The sequence below is a fragment of the Gopherus evgoodei genome, chromosome 2, assembly GCF_007399415.2.
Source record: "Gopherus evgoodei ecotype Sinaloan lineage chromosome 2, rGopEvg1_v1.p, whole genome shotgun sequence".
NCBI lineage: Eukaryota > Metazoa > Chordata > Testudines > Testudinidae > Gopherus > Gopherus evgoodei.
The window spans coordinates 215,729,046-215,750,868 of NC_044323.1; the positions used below are offsets into that span (position 1 = coordinate 215,729,046).

A 21,823-nucleotide genomic window follows, 5' to 3' on the forward strand; every position below is an offset into this window, starting at 1 on the left:
AACGGTCTGTAAATAAGCCAGCAGTTCCTTCCAAGTACGGGTATTGGGGGGGAGTATATTTCATTTCTCCATACTGCTTACTGTCCAATTTGTCACAAATTGGGGGTAATGTCAGGATCTAGGATGGTAAATGGTTGCCAGATGTTTTTCTTTTCTAGAACTGGAATCCCTTCTAGTCTGATCAGGCTGATTGAGTGAGTTCTGCTGTCTACCTTGGGAGCACTATCTATGACAGGGTTTCTAGCAGCATTTTAATTTGATGCAACTATCAGCAGTACTAAACTTCTAAATGCATCTACAGCTTTGGAAGTGCTCATATGGGGTACTGGAAGGAGCATGGATAAGTCTCTGAGCAACAAGTCTTTGCTGCCCAACATCACTGCCAAAAGAGACCCCCCCCTACCCCTTAGGGAGGTGTTCGGGGGAATGGCCTACCACAGAAAGGAAATAATTAATAATTATATTAATAATAATAGGACTTAAATAATGGGACTTCCTATTTTTCAGAGTTTAATGCGTATAACAGGTGTTTTAAGGTTTGGATGTTAGCTGTAGTAGGGGTAAGCACCTTTTCAATCTTAATTCTCTCTTAGGGCTCATCTACACTGGCAAGTTTTGTCACCCAAAACTGTCTTTTGGTGACAAAACAGCAAGAGGGTACACACTACACTGGGACTTTTGTCACACAAAATGCTCAGTTTTGATGACAAACTTCCATCCCATGAGATACTTTTCTTTTCCCCTCCCTTTATTGTGGACAAAGAGCCAGTGTAGACACTGCTGATTGTTTTGTTGACAGAACTGGCTTCTGCCAGTATCCCACAATGCTTGCCCTGATTGCTCTGCTCACTGTTTTGATCTCTATTGCCCTGCAGGCATGCACCCCTCCCCTTTCAAAGCTCCGGGAAGTATCTGTGTGCTGCTCCGTTTGGAGAACAAAGAAAGAGCAAATCATTGGAATGCTCCTGTTCTGGCCTGCACTAGGAACACAGCAGCAGGTAGACTGCTGCTGCAGGGGGAGGGGGACACACTTGTGTGCTGCTTTGCCATTCCTCAGCATGGAGAGCTCACGAAGCTACTCATGATGACTCGGAGAGAAGCCCAAGATGCTCAGCGATCGGCTCTTCCTTCCCACAACAGTGCACTGTGGGATACATATCCATGGTGCATTGCTCACCCTATCGATAGTGTCCTCAATGTTGATGTGATCTGTTGACAGAGAGAGCAAGTGTGAACACCTTTTGGCGACTTCTGTTTTGTCAACTTTTGGGTGTTGACATAAGCTTTGTCAACAAAACTTGGTAGTGTAGATGAGCCCTTAGCTAAGTATTCTTATGTGGGTATTAACGTAATTCATCAACTCAAATATTGGATTAAGATGCAACTATATTTAAATCTAAATTAAATTCAGATCACTGGTTCAGTAGGAGATGAAAACTGGGTTCCTGCTGCTTGTATATCATGTGATGTACTCAGCTGATCAGCCTGCCTGCTGCTTGATGCCATTCATCACTACACATTAGTGCAGCTGAAAAGCTTCTTAAAAGCTGCTGAATGGGTGACTTTGAAAGCAGTCACTTTAAGTTGGGCATGAACTTCTAACGTGCAAGTAGATGTTCTGGAGAACTGAGCCAGAATGCAGATACTGTTACAAAAGTGCAGTTAAGGTTGTTTCTCCTCTTCCTTGTATTATGGATTACAGTAACTCCTTACTTAATGTCCTCCCGCTTAATGTTGTTTCAAAGTTACATCGCTGCTCAGTTAGGGAACATGCTCGTTTAAAGGTGTGCAATGCTCCCTTATAATGTCGTTTGGCTGCCTGCTCTGACCACTGCTTGTAAGATTCTGTAGAAGAGCTGCGACTTTAAAAGGGAGCATTGCACAAGTTCCTCTTCTCCACCTCCTCCCCTTTGCTCCCAGTGCTTCCCGCACTGCCAAACAGCTGTTTGGTGCTTAGACTTTTTGGGTGGGAGGGGAGGAGCGGGGATCAGCATACTCAAGAGGAGATGGAGTGGGGGTGGGAAGAAGTGGGCCTGGAGTAGAGCGGGAACGGGAAGCGGTGGGCCTGGAGCATCCCCTGGCAAAGTCAGTTCCTGTTCTTCTCCGGGGAAGGTGTCCTTGCCTGCAGAAGGCTGTGCCTGTGAGGTGAGGTAAGCCAGGGGCACTTCCTGACCACAGTATAGTACTGAACAGTATATAATGTCTTTTGTTGCCCCCCAAAAAATATCTTTAGAACCTAACTCCCTGCATTTACATTAAATCTTATGGGGAAAATAGGATTAATTTAAGATTGTTTCACTTAAAGTTGCATTTTTTAGGAACATAACTATAATGTTAAGTGAGGAGTTACTGTATATCTTATGTTGCCCAAAACTCATGCTTCAGGTTTTCAATTGGCCACCTGCAGAGGTCAGGAAGGGATTCCCCCTCATGTGTTCTAGGAGGGTTTGGTCTCCTTCCTCTGAAGGGCCATACATGGAGATGGGACATTGGGAGGGGTGGGCAGATGTGCTGAGGTGGCACTGAGCATTCTCTTGTGCTTGGCTGGTTTGGGGCCATGCTCGGGGTCTAGCTGATTTCCATATGTGAGCTTGGGAAGGAATTTTCCTCCAGGTCAAATTAGCAGAGATCAAGTTGTGGAGGGGAAGGTGCTGCCTTCCTCTGCAGTATGTGGGTGCAAGTCATTTGCCAGGTTTATCTGGAACTATCTCACTTAATCATTTCCCTGACATTGTAGGGGTGTTGAGCGCTTGTGCACCTCAGTCTCTTCTATTCTCTACCTGTGGCACGTACTAGTCTAGTCTAATGTGGGTTGTAATACTTGTGACTGATATTAGTTATTGCGGTTAGTGTGCAAGTGCTGGGTGGTGGTGGTGGCCTGGATTATGCCCGGGGTCAGACTAGATGAGCTGTTAAACACCGGTGGCCATAAACTCTTGACTACTGATGTCCTTTTGACTTGAATGGGTTTTTTAACACACATGAATTTCACATATACAGACCCTTAAAACAACCAGACAGCTCAGGAGTTCATGCTCTAGTCTTAACTCTCCTGTCCAGCTGGGGTGCAGTCTATTGTAGTAATAAAAAGGAGACCGTGAAACAAAGAATGTTGTACTTTGCTGCAAGACCCAAGTACACCCCTGTCAGTTAAGGCTGTAGTTTCAGTTTCAGCTCTGAATTTCCTGGCAGATGTCAGTTTAGGCCATACTCTTGACATAATAGTTTACCATGTAAGTAGACAAAGATATTCGAGACTGCCATTTATATATTTAAGGAATGCAGCTCATTGGCCCATAGTGGGTTCTGTGTGTATGGAGATTAACTTAATTCTTTCCTTGTGTGAAAGATATCTGCAATTTAAATGACTAATTGCACTGTAGCTTTAGGCTGAACATATTGGTAACACATAAATGTTGATGACATGTGAAGGGTCAGGAGATTTATAATTTAGTTGACAATATATTGCTTAAAATGATGTGGCAAAGAGCCAGAAAACTTCATCTTAATAATTGTCTATTAACTAACATGACATTTGTACAGTATTCATTACCTCCAGGTACAGATTAAGCATCTGATGTAGCCATAGAAAGTGACATGCGTACATGAATCCTGAGCATAATAGTGAATAAACTGACATTACATTTGCAGTAATTTGTTTCAATATGTAAAACATGTTGTTGCCTACATTTGAAAGGACTTGTAAAAGTGTCACAATGAAATCTGAGGGGAGAAATGTCGCTGAATATTTTGTTCTGTTCTGTAGATCTTTGACAGTGTAGTGAAGCTCCTTTTTAGACAAAAGATATAAATATACATGTTTGTTTTTAGCTGCATGAGAAACAGCCTGGAAATAGAGATCTAAGCTTGACTTCAACTTGATCTACACGCAAGGTCTATAACTGTCTCCTTTTTAAACAAGTTTTTTTAATTTTTAAAACAGTTTTTAATACATTAAATACAGTTCGAGAGAACATTCTAGCCAGTTTTGTGGACACAAGTACTATTACCAAACCAGGATTTATCAGAGAAGGAGAAACAATGAACCAGAATTGCTGTAATCTAGTTTGGTGTAACTGGAGAAGCATGGATTTGTTTCCACCAAGTACCCTTTGCATTCTGTGGGCTACACGTGATCCTTTGTCATTTTACTGAGGACTGGCAGGAATAGTCCCACTGATTTACAATGGCCTAGATTGTGCAAGCTTTCTTTGATATAGATATAGATAGATATAGATAAAATAAAAAAAAAAAATTAAATGTAGAAGTGGCTAACTTTTGGCAGTGTTTCTCCTTTACATTTAGATAATGAACTATTTAACCAGCAATTCAACCAACCTGTCTTTTTATATGGCCTTCATCCCTGTAGTATTTGAGCACCTAACAATCATTAATGGACTTTATCCTCTCAACAGCCTGTGCGGTTAGAGAAGTGTTATCTGCATTTTACAGATAGGGATCTGAAATACAGTGTCCATTGTAAATGACTTGCCTGTGGTCACATATGAAGTCTGACTGAACTGGGAATTGCACCCAGATTGAAATCCCAGTCCAGTGCCCTATCCTTACTATCTACATAGGATTTATTATGAACAGCAACTATATCAGATCTGTATTTGTGTAGCTCTTGTAACTTAACTATCTTATGTTTCTGCTGCTGCTTTTTTGGTGTACACAGTAGAATTACTGTGAACATGTAGAAAAGTCCTAAAGAATCTTTTGAAACTTACACATACATAAATTATTAAAAATAAGCATTCCTAGTTGTGTTAACATTTTAAACAGTCTTGGTATCAACTAGTTATTTTTAAACCTGAACCTGAATTCTGTGTGGAAAAGGTCACTGAAGCAAGTGAGCATTGGATCAGGTTCTGAGTGGGTAGCTCTGATCACTGACAATATTGATAGTACTTTGCAGCACATATTACAGAAGTCTGTAGTCTTACCATTTAAATTGGTTACACTTACTTTCACTTAATATCTTGGAGACCGAATCACTTAATGGAGATAATTACAGCACAAACCTTGGTATTCTTACTTCATAGTCACCACCACTGTTGTCACACTCTTCACTCGTGCCTTGTGAGGTATAATTCAGGTACTGAACTGTTGGCTCATAACAAATGCCAGAGAAAGCTCTGGGTTCACTGGAGACTTTCAAAGCAATAGTTCTGAAGAACAGTCTGACGCGTTGTAGATGTGACTAATTTATAGGTCAATAAAAGTTTTTATTTGGAACCCTAAACTCTTTTGGAACAATTTGTTCTCTTCACTCTGTACCAAAATCATCCTGGCAGTAGTAATTGTATGCCTTCTCACTTATCACATTGTATCTTATGTTAAGTTCACTGGTACATAAAGGATTCTTATTTTTACAGAAAGAAGGCAAGGTGAAGGGTTGCCTACGTGATACCCTAAATATAAAACTTTCAGAAGGTGTCTGCAGCCAGATTCATGGAAGACGGGCTAGAGTCCAGAGGACTGGAAAAGGGCAAATATATTGCCCAACTAGAAAAAGGGGAGTAAGGACAACCTGGGGAATTACAGACCAGTCATCTTAACTTCAGTTCCCAGAAAGATAATGGAGCAAATAATCAAGCAATCAATTTACAAACACCTAGAAGATGATTTATTCTTGACAAACCCAGGTTGTCTGTTACTCATGTCAAACCAACCTAATATCCTTCTTTGAGAGTGTATCTAGCCTTGTGGATAGGGGGAGCAGTAGATGTGGTGTATCTTGATTCATTAAGCTTTTTGATATTGTCTCGCGTGACCGTCTCATAAACTAGGGAAATATAATCTAGATGGCACTACTACTACTAAGGTGTGTGCACAACTGGTTGGAAAAACTTTCCCGGAGAGTAGTTATCAGTGGTTCACTTTCAAACTGGAAGGACATAATCAAGTGGGTTCCTGCAGGGATTGGTCCTGGGTCCTGTTCTGTTCAATATCTACACAAATAACTTTAGATAATTTGCAGATGATACAGAGCTGGTGTTGCAAGCACTGTGGAGGATAGGATTAAAATTCAAAATGATCTGGACAAACTGGAGAAGTGGTCTGAAGTAAATGCAAATTCTTTGAGTAATTGCTCGTGTATATTCCACAATAGGTGTGCATGCTTACCACATGCACTGGTGTCAAAAGTTTTTCCCCTAGCACCCTCTGGATTGGCGCCTCCAAGGCACAGTATAAGGGATGCTGCATGCTCCCCTCACCCTCAGTTCCTTCGGTACTGCTCTGCTCCAGCTTTGCTCTAGCTCATTCAGTGTGCAGTACCTGTAGTTAGTTAATAGATTAGTTAGTTTAGTTTAGCTAGAGCACCCGGGCCGGGGCATGCCCCAGGTTTTAAGTTGTGTGACACTTGTAGGCAATCTATGCCAGTTAGTGATCTGCACATGGACTGTTGATGCTGTTTGGTGGAAACCCATTTCAGCGATTGCTGCAAGATTTAAAAGTTGTTTAAGCCTCGGACCAAGAAAGAAAGGGACATTTAGGCTCTGGGCTATTCTGATGGAGTCGGCGCTGACCCTGGCTCCGGTGCACCGCTCTGAGTCGGCACCAGGCACCGCAGTAACCCTTTGGCACCACTGACTAGTCGGCACCGCTCCCTGTCCACAGGGCACGCCAAGAAGGCTAGGAAGAGGCCTTCTTTACCACGGCACCGGAGTAAACCCGGGACAGAGGCTAGGCCCATGTTGGGCAGTCCTTGATCCCAACCAGTCTCCTGGCCTCCAACTCAAGTTGAGCAGAGTAGCCCGGCCAATTCGGAGCAGGCCTCCGCAGATGTCCGGATGCCCTCCACACCAGAGGCCCTGCAGCCGGCTGGGATATCATGTCCATGCCAGTACCAGGAGCACCGCCGATGTCAGCCCCACACTCCACAGGCAAGGCGCCGCAGGGATCTCCACAGTTGCCCCTGACTCAGTACTAGTCTCGGTCGAGGGAACGTTCCCGACGCCATTTGCTGCCCAGTGACTGTTCAGGTCAGAGTCCATGTGGATCGCCCTCAACTCCCACCAGGTTGTCTGGTTGGGTTTTATCTGACCGAGACTCCCAGCACTGCTCCATTTCGAGGAGCAAACACCGACGGGACCGAGGCAGACGATGCCAAAGGTCCTCGTCTCAGAGGGGCTATTGCAGCCGGTCACGACACAAACGTCGACAGCGTTCCCGTTTGTCATCCCACTCCAGGACCCTACCGTGGCACTGCCTCCACAGCCCTGGGCATCGATCACCATTATGGGTCTGCCTGCTGGAGCCAATCCCAGAGCAGCTGCTGATGATGATACTGGTCCTCCATGTCGGGATCGCGGTCCTGTAGTCGGCATTGCTCCTGGCGCTGCTGCTCCTTCCAGTCCAGGGACAGTGGCAGGTCATATGTCAGCCCGGCCTCCCTTCATAGTCATCCATTGGTGGGCCAGGCCGAACAGCTGGCTCCGCCGGTGCCACAGCCCCAGGGCCAGCCCAGTGGTACCAGTGGGCATTGTGGCCTCCGATGCAGCCCCGGTGGGGGCTTGCTCAGGGGCCGGAGCCTCAAAAGGACCATCGGACACCTTCTCCAGACCTCTGAGGAAGGAGTCGGTGGGACGTACATCCTCAGCACCATGCCTAGATACTGACCAGGTGGTGGGCCCTCCAGTGCTGGTGAATACACAAAGTACCGCACCGGCCTTCTTGCCCTCCACGATGTGATTATGGCCCTTCTTCCCTCCGTCCTGCAGGAAGACTTTAGGGCTCACCCAGAACTCTTAAAAAGGGTGGCATCAAGCCTCCACCACCAGACAGAGGAGATGGAGGAGCCCTCGGACTCCCTATTTAATGAACTGCCTTGCCTCTCCACGATGGAGTGGTGAAAATTTCAAATGCCCTGTGGCAAACCCTGGCCTCATTGGCCCCCATCTCTAAGAGAGCAGAACACAAGGAATTCATGCCCACCAAAGGGCATGAATACTTGTATGCCCACCCTGTGCCTAACTCCCTTGTGGTTGAGTTGGTCAACCACGGGGAACAGCAGGGCGAACCAGCCCCTACCCTGAAAAATTTATTCATCCTCAGGCTTTCAGTTATGGGGCTCCCTGCTCAAGTTCGAGACTCCCTGCAGGAGCGTGACAGGAAGGAGTTCAAAGCGCTGGTGGAGGAGGGTACAGCAGCTGCCAGGGCAACCCTGCAGGTAGCTTCAGGTGCAGCGGACACAGCCTCTATAGTGCCCATGAGAAGGGGGTCGTGGCTTCTGCTCTCCAGGCTGTCTGGCGAGGCACAGACCTCCCTGCAGGACCTCCTGTTTGACAGCAAAGCTCTGTTTGTGGAACAAACGGATACAAAGCTGCATGGCCTGAAAGACTCCTGCCACAACGCACCAGACTCTTGGTCTCTGTTCTGGCTCCGGCTAAACCTGAGTTCAAGTCACAGCAGACTCCTGCCCAGACCACCGGTTCAAAATACGAGGCGACTTATAAAAAGTCGTGGGACTATTAAGAGGTGCCCACGGAGGCAGTCTTGGCCTGCCCTCCAGTCTGGGTCCTCCAAGGGCAATCAAGCGGGGAAAAAGCAGTTTTGATGGGTTGCCTAGGGGTGCCTTGCCAGTTCTCATCAGGGATTCTCCCTCAATAAAGCTTCCCTTACCCAGTCGGTTGTGTGCTTTCCTCCCAAAGTGTTTGCGGTTGACCTCAGACCGATGGGTTCTCAACACCATCTCCCAGGGCTACACCCTCCAGTTTACTTCCTCCTCACTCTCCACTCCATCCCTCCTGGGGGATCCCTTGCACGAGGCTGTGCTTGAGCAGAGGTAGGGCGGCTCCTGGGCCTAGGAGCTGTGGAAGCCATACTGGGGCAGTTCAAAGTCAAGGGGTACTACTCCCACTATCTCCTTATCCCGAAGGCCAAAGGGGCTTAGGCCCATCTTGGACCTGCGAGGCCTGAACCAGTACCTGGTGAAGCTCAAGTTCCGCACGGTCTCCCTGGCTTCCATTATCCCCTCCATGGATCCCGGGGACTGATATGCCGCCCTTGATCTGCAGGACGCCTACTTCCACATTCATATATTCAAGTGGCACAGACACTTCCTCCGTTTAATGGTGGAGCAGGAACACTACCAATTTACGGTCCTCCTGTTTGGCCTGTCCACTGCCCCCAGGATATTTACAAAATGAATGTCAGTGGTAGCGGCCCATCTCAGGCACTGTGGGGGGTCCAGATCTTCCCCTATGTGGACGACTGGTTGGTCAAGGGCAACTCCTGGTCACAAATGCAGGATCATGTGGCACACCTTCTGTCCACATGCACGACTTTGGGCCTATTGGTAAACAACACCAAGTCCATGTTTGTCCCGGTACAACACAGAGTTTATTAGGACGTCCTGGATGCCTCATCAGCCAGAGCCTCCCTCCCACCAGACAGGTTCGAGACCTTGAAGGGGCTCATCGACATGGTCACAAGGTTTCTGGTGACAACAGCTAGAGCGTGCCTCCAGCTCTTGGGTCACATGTCAGCGTGCACGTATGTGATCCATCATGCCAGACTCAGGATGAGGCCCCTCCAGCTCTGGTTGGCCTCGGAGTTCTCCAGGCCAGGGACAGGATGGACAAAGTCCACACGGTGCCCGAGCCAGTGATCACCTCCCTACGGTGGTGGTCCTCCCTGAGAAATAGGCTCTAAGGGGTCCTGTTCAGGGGCAGGGCCCCGTCGCTGGAACTGGTGTCCGATGCGTTGGACCTGGGATGGGGGACGTTAAGACCCAAGGTCTGTGGTCAGCCCAGGATCTGACCCTCCACATAAATGTGAAGGAGCTCAGAGCGGCACGGCTGGTGTGCATGGCCTTCCATTCGCACCTGGAGGCCGGGTGGTCAGGGTCCTCATGGACAGCATGGCCTCAATGTTCTACATCAATAGGCAAGGCAAGGCCCGATCCTCTGCCACGAAGCCCTCAGGCTGTGGGACTTTTGTATAGCCCAGGACCTCGGACTACAGGCCTTACATCTACTGGGTGCCCAGAACTCGCGGGCAGATCGCTTGAGTAAGGACTTCTCCTCTCAGCATGAGTGGTCTCTGCACCCAGAGGTGGTGCACAGACTTTTCCAAGTGTGGGGAACTCCCCAGGTGGACCTGTTCGTGACCCTGCAGAATTGTCACAGTCCCTAGTTCTGCTCGGGGTGAGGAGCTGGGTTGGGGCACTATCTCCGATGCCTTCCTCCTGGCTTGGTCAAGCCAGTTTCTCTATGCCTTTCCTCTGTTCCTGCTGATTGGCAAGGTCCTGGAAAATATAGAGGACAAGGCCCAGGTCCTTCTGATGGCCCAGGCAGGGCTGCTGAGACCAGGTTCGGGCCCCGGTGGAAGGTGGCCTTCCTGGTTGTGATCACGTTGGCTAGGCGGGTCTTGGAACTCAGGGCTCTGAGGTCCGAGCCCCCATGCACAGTGTTTCATAAAGATAAGGTCCAGCTCCGCCAACACCCTTCATTCCTCCCAAAGATGGTCTCCGCCTATCACATGGGTCAGGACATTTTTCTGTTGGTCCTCTGCCCCAAGCCCCATGTGTCCAGTTACGAGCGCCGCCTCCATGTGCTGGATGTGAGACAAGTTCTGGCTATTTACCTGGAGCGGACTAAACCATTCAGAAAGTCCTCGCAACTGTTCATCGCCTCAGCCCAGCACATGAAAGGTAGGCCAGTCTCCACTCGGGCTCTCCAGCCGGATTACCTCATGCATCCGTACCTGTTATGACCTAGCGGGAATCCCTCCACCACCAACTGTGAAGGTGCACTCGACTAGGGCGCAGGCCTTGTCAGCTGCTTTTTTGGCCCATGTCCCCATCCAGGACATCTGTAAGGCTGCCACATGGTCTTCAGTGCACACGTTCACCTCACATTATGCGATCATCTCCCAGACCAGGGAGAACTCTGGGTTTGGCAGGGCTGTACTCTGTCCTGAGAGTTTGAACTCCTACCCACCTCCAACAGATACAGCTTGGAATCACCTATTGTGGAATACACGTGAGCAATCACTTGAAGAAAAGTTATCTTTTCCATAACTGGTGGTGGTCGAGATGTGCTGTTCATGTCTATTCCACATCCTGCCCTTCTTCCCCTCTGTTGGAGTTGTCTGGCAAGAAGGAACTGAGGGTGGGGGGAGTGCATAGCGCCCTTTATACCGCACCATTGAGGTGCCATTCTAGGGGTCGCTGGGGTGCTCCCCTTTGGGTACTGCTAGGGGAAAAATTTCCGACATCGGTGCACATGGCGAGCATGCACACGTATTGTGGAATAGACGTGAGCAACACATCTCAAAGAACACCAGTTACAGGAAAGGTAACTGTTTGTTTTACTCCACTTAGGAAGAAATAATCAATGGAACACATACAAAATGGGAAACGACTGTCTAGGAAGGAGTACTTCAGAAAGGGATATGGGGGTTATAGTGGATCACAAGCTAAATGTGTCACCAGTGTAACAATGTTCCCCAAAAAAGCAAAAATAATTCTGGGATGTATCAGGAGGATTGTGGTCCGCAAGACACACGAAATAATTCTTCCACTCTACTCTGTGCTGGTAAGGCCTCAGTTAGAATATTGTGTCTAGTTCTGAGTGCCGTATTTCAGGAAAGATGTGGGCAATTTGGAGGGAGTCAAGAGGAGCAACAAAAATTAGAAGTCTAGAAAACATGACTTATGAGGAAAGATTGAAAAAATTGGGGTTGTTTAGTCTGGAGAACACAAGACTGAGGGGGGACATAAATTTTCAAGTACATAAAAGGTTGTTACAAGGAGGAGGGTGAAAAATTTTACTCAGTCTCTGAGGATAGGACAAGAAGCCATAGTCTTAAAATTGCAGCAAAGGAGATTTAAGTTAGATGTTAGCACAAATTCCTAACTGTCAGGGTAGTAAAGGACTTGAACAAATTGCCTAGGGAAGTTGTGGAATCTCCATCACTGAAGGTTTTGAAGAACAAGTTAGGCAAACACCTTTCAGGAATGGGCTAGTTATTACTTAGACCTGTGTTGAATGCAGGGGACTGGACTAGATGACCTTTTGAGGTCCCTGCCAGTTCTACAGTTCTCTGACTATATGGTCATTAAAGCCTGGTATACTCTAGTTTGTTTCGGAATTAGCTGAGTTAATTTGAAAAAAAAAATGATTCCGTCCACGTGACCAAACCAGTTTTTTTGATTTAAAGGGCTCTTTACATTGATTTCTATTCCACCTCAGCAAGTGGAGTAGCGCTTAAATTGAGATCGCAATCCCAAGTTAAAGGTATTGTGGACGCTATTCAACATTAATGGCCTCTGGGAGCTCTCCCAGAATGCTCCCTTGTAACTGCTCTGGATGATACTCTCAACTCTGATGCACTAGCCAGGTGGGCAGGAAAAGCCCCAGGAACTTTTGAATTTCATTTCCTGTTTGGTCACCATCAGCACAGGTGACTGTCAGCATAGTCCACCATCACAACAGATCACGCAGTCCCAGATTCGCAGACAAACTCCAGCATGGCCCAAATGGGAGGTACTGGATCTCATCGCATGTTGGGGAGATGAGTCTGTTATGGCAGGACTACGTTCCAAAAAAAAGAAATGCCAATATGTACGCTAAAGTCTCCGGGGCCATGACAGAAAGAGGCTACTCCAGGGACACAGAGCAGTGTCGTACAAAAATCATGGAGCTTAGGCAAGCCAACCAAAAAGCCAGGGAGGCAAACAGGCGCTCTGGGTCACAGCCCCATACATTCTGCTTCTACCGTGAGCTCCATGCAGTTATGGGGGGTGATGTCACCACTACCCCACCACTGTCCGTGGACACCTGTGAGGAGGAAGAGTCATTGGAGGATGAAGAGGAGGAGGAGGACAGTGCACAGGTGGCAGGTGGGGAATCTGTTTTCCACCTAGCCAGGAACTATGCTTAATGCTGGAGCCAATAGCCTCGCCCCACTCCCAGTGTGGACTCCCAGACCATGATCCTGGAGAAGGTACTTCTGGTGAGTGAGAGCCTGATCGAAGCCACACGGTGGGGGGCAGGGGTGAAACCCAGCCACGCTGGGCTGTTAGCGTGTAGTTTAAAGGGCTCATCCCTGCTCAGAGCCTCATCAGAGCCACGTGGTGGGTGGGGTTGGGGGTTGTGTGAAGTGATCATCCCAGAGAGCCCGCAGACCCTCCTTTATGGCAAGCCCACCAGGCATTGCTCCCTATAGGAAAGGGGTCTCAGCAGTTTGAAAACACAGAAATTAATGTAGAAGAAGCAGAACCCCGCGTGCCCCTAGGCTGCCTGCAATCTGAATTCTGTTGCCTGGCTGTGTGTGATGGCTTACTCATACCAAAGTGTCCCCTTTTTTTCTCTGAAATGTATTTTAAAATACTACCTTCCCTCTTTCTCCTCCCACAGGTGCAAATGTTTCAATGGGGCCCCTATCTACTCTGTCCCAGAGGCTGGTCCAGATTAGAAGGCAGAAGAAACACACTCAGGAAGACATTTGCTGAGCTCATGCAGTCCTCCCACACTGATAGGGCCCAGCTGAATGCGTAGAGGCAAACAATTGCGGAGTCCCGTAAAGCATTACAGGAACACAGAGGAGGGATGCACGCTGTGAGAGCAAGCAGGACGCTATGGTCAAGCTCGTGGGAGAACAAACTGACATGCTTCGCTGTATGGCGGAGCTAATGCGTGAAAGGCAGCAAGACCACAGACTGCTGCTGCAGGTCCTGTATAACCGCCCTCCCTCCTCCCCAAGTTCCATAGGCTACGGGGACTCGCACACTCAACCCCAGAGGATAGCCCAAGCAGTAGAAAGCTGGCATATGTGAACTTTTGATTTGGTTTCTCGACTTGTCCTTACCCCCTCCCTCCCCCAGTCTGCCTTCTGATTTCTCTCAATGTGTTTAAAAACTGTTCTTTATTATTTGTTACACAATTTAGATTTTACCCACCCTGCCGTAAACATCTCCCCCCTACTCTCTCAGATTCTGGAGCACACAATAAGCAGCAATTACAATTGGAATATTGGTTGTCCTGAGATCTGACTGAGTCAGTAAACTGCGCCAGCGTGCTTTCAGATGTCCAAAAGCACATTCTACTACCATTCTGCACTTGCTCAGCCTATAGTTGAACTGCTCCTTACTATTGTCCAGGGTACCTGTATATGGCTTCATGAGCCATGGCATTAAGGGGTAGGCTGGATCCCTGAAGATAACTATAGACATTTCAACATCCCCAACGGTAATTTTCTGGTCTGGGAAGTAAGTCCTTTCCTGTAGCTGTTCAAACAGACCAGAGTTTCTGAAGATGCATCTTTCCTGGCCATCCCACACTGATGTCGGTGAAGTGTCTCTTGTGATCCACCAGTGCTTGCAGCACCATGGAAAAAGTATCCCTTGCGTTTTTTGTACTGGCTACCCCGGTGTGCCGAGGCCAAGATAGGGATATGTGTTCCTTCTATCATCCTGCCGCAGTTAAGGAACCCCAATGCATTAAAGCCATCCACAATGGTCTGCACATTTTTCAGAGTCACTACCCTTGATAGCAGCTGCTCAACAATTACATTGGCTACTTGCAGCACTGCAGCCCCCACAGTAGATTTACCCATTCCAAACTGATTCCTGACTGACTGGTAGCTGTCGGGCATTGCAAGCTTCCACAGTGCTATGGCCACTCGCTTCTCAATGGTGAGGGCTGCTCTCATTTTGGTGTCTTTGCACTTCAGGGCAGGGGACTGCAAGTCACAAAGTTCCATGAAAGTGGCCCTGTGCATACGAATGTTTCACAGCCACTGGAAATCATTCCAGACCTGCAACACTATGCAGTCCCACCAGTCTGTGCTTGTTTCCCAGGCCCAGAATCGGCGTTCCGCATCATGAACCAGGCCCAATGCCACCATGATCTCCCAGTTTCCACATGCTGTGATTCTAGGAATGTCTGTGACCATGTCCTCCTCAGTATAATAATTGCATTGTTGCTTCCTCACCCGGTTTTGCAGGTACTGCACGTAGTGCTGGATAATGCGTGAGGTATTTACAATGGTCAAAACTGCAGCAGAGATCTGAGCTGGCTCCATGCTGGCCGCGCTATGGCACCTGGACGGGTAATCCTGGAAAAAGGGTGAGAAACAATGAGCTGTTTGGTTCAAGATGGCTGATAAAAGACAGTAAACGGTTGTCTTCTGTAGCTTTCACAGAGTCGGGAAGCTCGTTAGAGCTGTGAGAGCAGAGTTTGCGGTGGAAGCTGTGTAGCTCTGTTCACGATGGCTGAAAAATGGCAGGGAATTGTTGCCTTCTGTAGCTTCCATGGGAGCCCAGGACAGACAACATGGAAAAAGCGGCAAAAGCTGTGCGGCTCTGTCATGGTAGCCTAAAAAAGGCGGGAAATGGTTAGATGAAAGAGTAAATAGAAAGACGAGAGGATATGTGAGGTGGATTCATAGTATCAAGAGACTGTGCTGCACCATCTGCTGGTAGTATGGCGTCTGTCATAGCTTTCACAGAGGGAGGAGCGAGTGACGGCACACACCCAGAAACACCCGCGAGAATGTGTTTGCCCCATCATCCACTGGAAGCTTAACCCACAATTCCAATGGGCGGCAGAGACTGCAGGAACTGTGGGATAGCTACCACAGTGCACTGCTCCAACATTCGATGCTAGCTTCAGTATTGTGGACACTGCTCCAGTTTTCATTTCAGATAAGTTCCATAAAGAGCCATAATTCTTTAACAAACTCTTACATATAGGATATATTAGTAGAAGTAATGTGATAATTCTCTAATTATAACTGCTTTGTGGAGACTAATGCACTCTCTTGGATCTGCTAGCTTATGTCTGTCTATCTTCCTCTGGTTTCGATACCTCACGCTAGAATTGTTTTCAACATCTGGGTATGGCCACATGTCTATCCGTTGCCTATCCCAATAGGTATTTTGATGGGGTCTCTCTCCCGCTCACGCTATTTTCAGATTAGCAGTTGGAGAGTTCCTGTAAGGTAACATCAAAGCTGCCCTAAGGTTTGAGATTCTTGTGAAATCCTCAAAAGCTATGAGGCCAGACAGCCCTGTGCCCCTTTCCCCCTCTGCCACCCCAGTATAGAGAACATCAGGGGGCCATCTATGGGAAAAGCCAGAACGTCTGTGTTAGCAAGTTCTCCATAGTTGCAGTCCACAACCTATTGCTTCGAGTGTTAATTCTACCACAGACGTGGAGGTGAGAAAGTGGTTTGGGGCTTTGAAAACACTGCTCTGGCCTTTCTGGTGCTCAGGCCCTCTGTATAGGGAACTGGGTATCCTTTACCCCCAATGGATCTGCTGCAGCCCACAGCAGGGATCTTCTTTTGTTAGGCTCTATCTTCAGTTTAGAGGAGTGAGTGAGTTTGTTTTGCTTGCTTTTTTGTTTTGTTTTGAACTCATAACGGGTTTTCTTAACTTTATTCCACTAACTGATTTCAAAGCCTACTTCTTCATCTGTTCAAAGTGCCTGGTGCTTCCTCATTCTGTCTCAAACCTCTCTTCACTTGAGTTATCTAGGCCTATGTGTAATCTCTTCATTTGTGCTTTGCATTGGTAAAAATGCAAATACTTTGAGTGGGAGGGAAGGGCAGTCATTCAGCTGGCCTTGCTTGTGACTCTCATTCACATTAAGCATCCCACTTTTTTACTATGTTGGGGAGAGAAATTGTCAATAGATTTAGCTGAAATCGTAATTGTGGAAAAAGTTGTCCATATGCAGTGGTACATATCGCTTTATATTTTGTATGAAATCACATTTGCATTTATTAAAAGCTCTTTTGAAGGGAAAGAAGCCTGTATTTTCCACAGTCCAGGGGAATTCAGTCCCCTCTGTGGATACTGCTGAGCCATTTTTGATTCGCATTGATACAATTCTTCCAATAACATGTCTTCTAAAATATTTTCTCAGGAAAGAGAGAGGCTTGGTTTCTGGTTAGGGCACTGGCCTGGGAGTCGGAAATCTTTGGTTCTGTTCCTGGTTCTGCCACTGACCTTCTTTGACTTTGGGCAGTCACTTCACTGGTCTATACCTCTGCTTCCTCTCCCACCTTGTTGTCATAGGCCTTACCCCGAAGAGCTTAGCCTTTCACTGTGCGTGTGTGGAGCCTAGTAGAGTGGCACCCTGACTTTAGTTAGAGCTGTTACTGTAATACAAATGATAGACAGGAATTCCCCATAGAAGGGATTTATATCCTCTTTTTAAATTGTTCTGTTTGGCTAAGTACTTTAGCGTGGCATACATACCATTTCTGGAGGGAGTCTAGAGGGAAGAGGACACATTCCTTCCTGTTTGAAAACTATCACTAATGCAGACTCCAGGATGGAGTTCAGGCTGGTGCCTGCAGGGCTGATATGCCGTACCCATTTGCAGGTAAATTCCGCAAAGCAGAGGCAGGAGCTGGTGTGCAGGCATCTAGGGTTGGGAGGGCAAAGACCAGGAAGGAGGGTTGGTCAGTAACTGTCTCCCAGGGTCCAACAGGGCTCGCACCAATCCTGACGAGGCATCTTAATCTTCTCACTCACAGAGCAGCAGTAGAAGACTGTCCTGGCAGTTACACTGCAGAGAGCACTTTCACTAGTGTCACCTACCAATAGGGGCCTAAGTGTCAAAAATCCAAGTCGTCTTGACTCCCAGACTTTGGCATTAGCAGTGAATTGTGCCAGTTTTCTTTTGTTCTTGACAGATGCAGACATCTGCTGCAATTAGCTCTTCTCGGTGCACAGTGTGAGCACGAACTTGGAAGTGCAGATACCGGTTTGTATTTTTGGTACCTCAGAAAGATGTTTTGCTTTTAAAGCAATACTCTTAGAGGTGAAAAAGTGTCAATACAACCACTTCCATTGCTCCCCGGTTTAAAACAAAATATGAAAGGACAAAAAATTGCTGTGGGTGGGGAAGGGCAAACCAAGTGGGAACTGGAATGATGCATATCTGAGGTTTTGCTAGTATGTGCTCTGCAGTTAACTTGTACTTTAGAGGAGGTTTCTATGTGCTGTAGCCTCAAAGCAACGCAGCATTCTGTTAGGTGTCATTCCAACCAGATTCGTTCCTTTTGCAGCACCAACAGTTACCTCTTCAGATATGTGAGTGGCCTGACCCAGATTGCCTGTTAAAGCACAGTAACAGACTAAATATGACTTAAGCCCATATTTGTAAAGGTATTTAATCACTTAAAACCCAAAATCTCATTGGCAATCAACAGGATTTAAACTGTGTCTAAATCGCATTTGAAAATGAGATTTAGGCTCCTAAATCAGTTGGGCATCGCAATGCTGAGTGCAGCAATGCCTAATTACCTTTTTAAAAATCTGGACTTCGATCTGTTTCTTTTCAAATAAACATGCAGTGACCTGAACTTTCCAGAAGTGATTTTGTAGAACTTAATGGCTGCTTTGGGTATGTTCAGCAGCCAGTTGAAAGGCTATCAGAATTTTGTACTCAAATAGCTTATCAATAAAAAATTTGTATAATAGATGACAGCTGTCTAATGAAGTTGGAAGTGTGAATTTACTAGCTTAATAGACTACAGTCTATTATGAGCTTGTTTTGTTTTTGTCTGATTACATTCTTTCGTAATGTAACTTCCAAGTTGCAGAGTGCACTAGATATGATTTCCAAGGACTCCAGACTTTAAGAATAAACTAAATTTATGACTCTCTTCAAAAAGATTAAAAACAAAACTCCTTGAACCCGGACGGGTTGGCTCTCCCGCTTCCTTATAAGCTCCCAAACAGAGGTTGGGGATTTGAGATGTGCGCCCCGTTTTTCCAAGGGAGTGACTTAGATTGAGAGGATGTGTGTGTTTATTTTTTAAAGGTAAGACTGTGCATCTAGAGAGAATGTTTTCACCTCCATGAAGTTCTTTGAATTATAAAGGACATTGCTGTTGGGTTACTGAAAATCCCTGAGGGTTTTTCATTTATAACATTGCCTTGAGCCTTCTGCTGCATCCTGTTGGATTGACCTCCTTTTCAACTCTGTGCTGGCAGCTGCACTGCAGAGATCTTTTTCCTGGATCCTTCAGGGTTGTCATATGACAAACTTGAACTGTGACCCTTTTGTCTCTTACCAGGCCAGCAGTGCCCTCTTTATGCTAAGTGGCCAGCGGTCTTCCCCACATGCACATTTGTTCCAAGCCATTTAACAAACTGAAAGTTTCAAATTGTGGCATTTGATAGTTTTTAATAGAAATGACTGTAAAACAAATGAAACAATGCTTAATTCTGTGCATGTTGCTAGTAAGAAATACTGCTTAATTTTCTGCAAATCATTGTCTAATATCTAGTGAAAGTGCCTTTTAATGCATCTTAGCTTATAAATTTAAATGCTCTTTAATGTAAAGTCTCTCCTTATGGCATAAATATCTAATTCATTGCTGTGGACTGTCCTTTACTGGCTTTTGTTTCTAATGTGTTTTTAATCGGGTTTTTTTTAAGCCAAGGTGATAAAGCCCAATTTTGCTGAAGTTTCATAGAGACTGTTAGGATAAGAATTGATAATAGTTAAAATTGCATCCAAGTAACACCACCTCCAAGTGGAATTGGTGCTGGTGGGCATCGCCTGGTTGAAGTTAGTCTGAGCGCTTGTATTTGTACACATTGCATTCATTACCAAGAAGCCTGCAGTAGTGATGAGACTGGCTGTACAGTATAGATTGGCTCCAAGATAAGTAGCCAGTCAATTGTGCAGCTCATGGTAATCTTCCTTTTTTTCTATTAATTAATCTCTGTTCATTTCAAAATGGAGGGTGGCTACATACATATGCTCCTGCTAACATCCTGAATGTATGACAGCTAATCACCATCTTCTTCTCCAATTGGATTTTCATATCCAGATAAACCTGCTGATTGGCAGATGGATAGACTGCATGTTCAAGGAATGCCTTCCCAGCATTTAGATACTCTGGCTGTGTGTTTTTTTTTGTCTTGAACAATAAAATCTCCTGGATTATTTTTAAACACTTTTAGACAAATGACTGTACATGAATGTTTAGACTGTCCCAGTTCCTCTTTGCCATGTTTACCATGTGTTAATAGTTGAGTCCATTCTCAGACACAGCTGTCTTTGTGAGGAGATCAACATCTGAAGCATAAGAGTGGTTATGGGTAGGAATGAAGATGTAACCTATATCTCTACCCAAAATAGTGTATTCCTATGGTATTCTCTGCCATACATACCCATTCTTTTGTGTACAGCAGTTTGGAAATTTTCTGACAAAACAGAAAATGTTTTACAAACATGGTTCGGGTTTGATGGAATTTTGTTGAATCACAGACAAGGTTCTTTCTGACAGAACTCTGAGTGGCAGGGATGCTAAGAAGCCTGGACTTGCAGGGTCTTTGGCAATCCAGCCATGCTGATAGGTCCGGGGATCCTGAAGCTTCAAGGGACCTTGTGTTTGCAGTTCCCTGCATTGGAAATCAGCTGCTGTTCAGTGGTGATCAACAGTGAAACTAACAAACACCTTAATTTCACTCCTGCTGTCAGGGGACAGCGGGGAAGGAAGGTTCTTGGTTTTGGAAACACCATTTCAGCCTGTTCCCACCCCCCCCTCCAAAAAAAAATTGGAGTCTTTGGTTTACAGCAGATGTTAAACTTAGTTTTGATCTCGATTAGACCAAAACATCAGTTTCTCACAAACCAAAAGTTCAGTTTTCTTCAACTCTATCGTGTAATTAGGTGGCTTTCAGCATGGTTTTTGTCTGTACGAGCATTCACTGATCTGTATCTGTAGTGAAAATGCAATTAATCATAGTGGTTTAGTGTGATATATTTTCTTCCAATTGTTAAAATAACCAACTAAAATGACAGACAGTAATTAAATTGCAAAAGATACTTTAAGTCATAGGTTATGTAGAAATGGGATTTATGGATTGCAGGTTTCTCTCTTACAAAAACATACATAAAGCTGAACATCAACATGCTAGATTTTGTCTGCCTTTACATGACTTCAGTGGTCTAGCCCATTGAGAATAAAGGGACATGTATTTTGAAAAATAATTCATTTTAACTTTTTCTTCTCTTCTCCCCACCCATTTAGGGCTTGAATGGCAGTGCAGTTGCTTCTGGATCACCTGGTTTTAGTCTTACAAAACAGTTTCGTCCAAGAATAACACGTGTCTGTCTCAGGGACTTAATATTCTGCATGGAACAAGAGAGGGAGATGAAGCATTCTCTAGCCTTGTACCGTGCTCTTCTGAAGTGATGATTCAAATCTTGCATTTCATTTCTTGCTGTCTACTGCCAAAGAAAACACTGAAGCATTGCTGCACTGTCCTGAAATTCCAATTTGTGGGAAATAATCCATTATAAGGATAACTTTTGTTTACAGATACACATTTGTATTAAATACCTAATTTAGCACCTGGAGGGTTTTTTAAAAATAAATCACATTCAGGTTAAACCAATCTGTAAAACAGTGAAGAAACCGAGCACACACATACTCAATCCACCTGCATGCATTTAACTCTTGCAGACTAAAGGCTTAAGATGTGTACCAAGTTATCTGTCACTTGCTTCAGTACTCCAAAGTCTACAACATCTGTTCTATGTGTAAAGCCTTCCTCTAATCCAACCTTATTTAGGAAGACACATTTCAAGGCAACTACACCTGATGAATGTATCTAATCATGAGCCAGCAATCTATCAACATGCTAGTGTATCAGCATTTCTTTACATTTCCTAGTTTTGGAATTAGTTGCTGTAACTATTCCTAAAAGCCAGTTTTCAAGGAATGAGGGAGCAAGCAAAGGGATGTGAAGTAAGCTCGCCTTTCTTTATTGCTTCCAAAGGAAGACTCAACCAAGAGGAATGTGATTATAAATGCAAAAGGTCCTGTCATGAGGTTC

General features: G+C 45.8%; 1 protein-coding gene across 1 annotated transcript in view; it reads left to right on the top strand.

Moving 5' to 3' along the window:
• Positions 1–21,103, top strand: part of TAF4B (TATA-box binding protein associated factor 4b) — a 125,364-nt gene extending 104,261 nt beyond the window's left edge. Inside the window, exon 15 of the mRNA XM_030552954.1 lies at positions 21,016–21,103. Coding sequence (XP_030408814.1) covers positions 21,016–21,022 — 7 coding nt within the window. The 3' untranslated portion in view covers positions 21,023–21,103. The remainder of the gene's footprint in view (positions 1–21,015) is intronic.
• Positions 21,104–21,823: the final 720 nt, after the last annotated feature.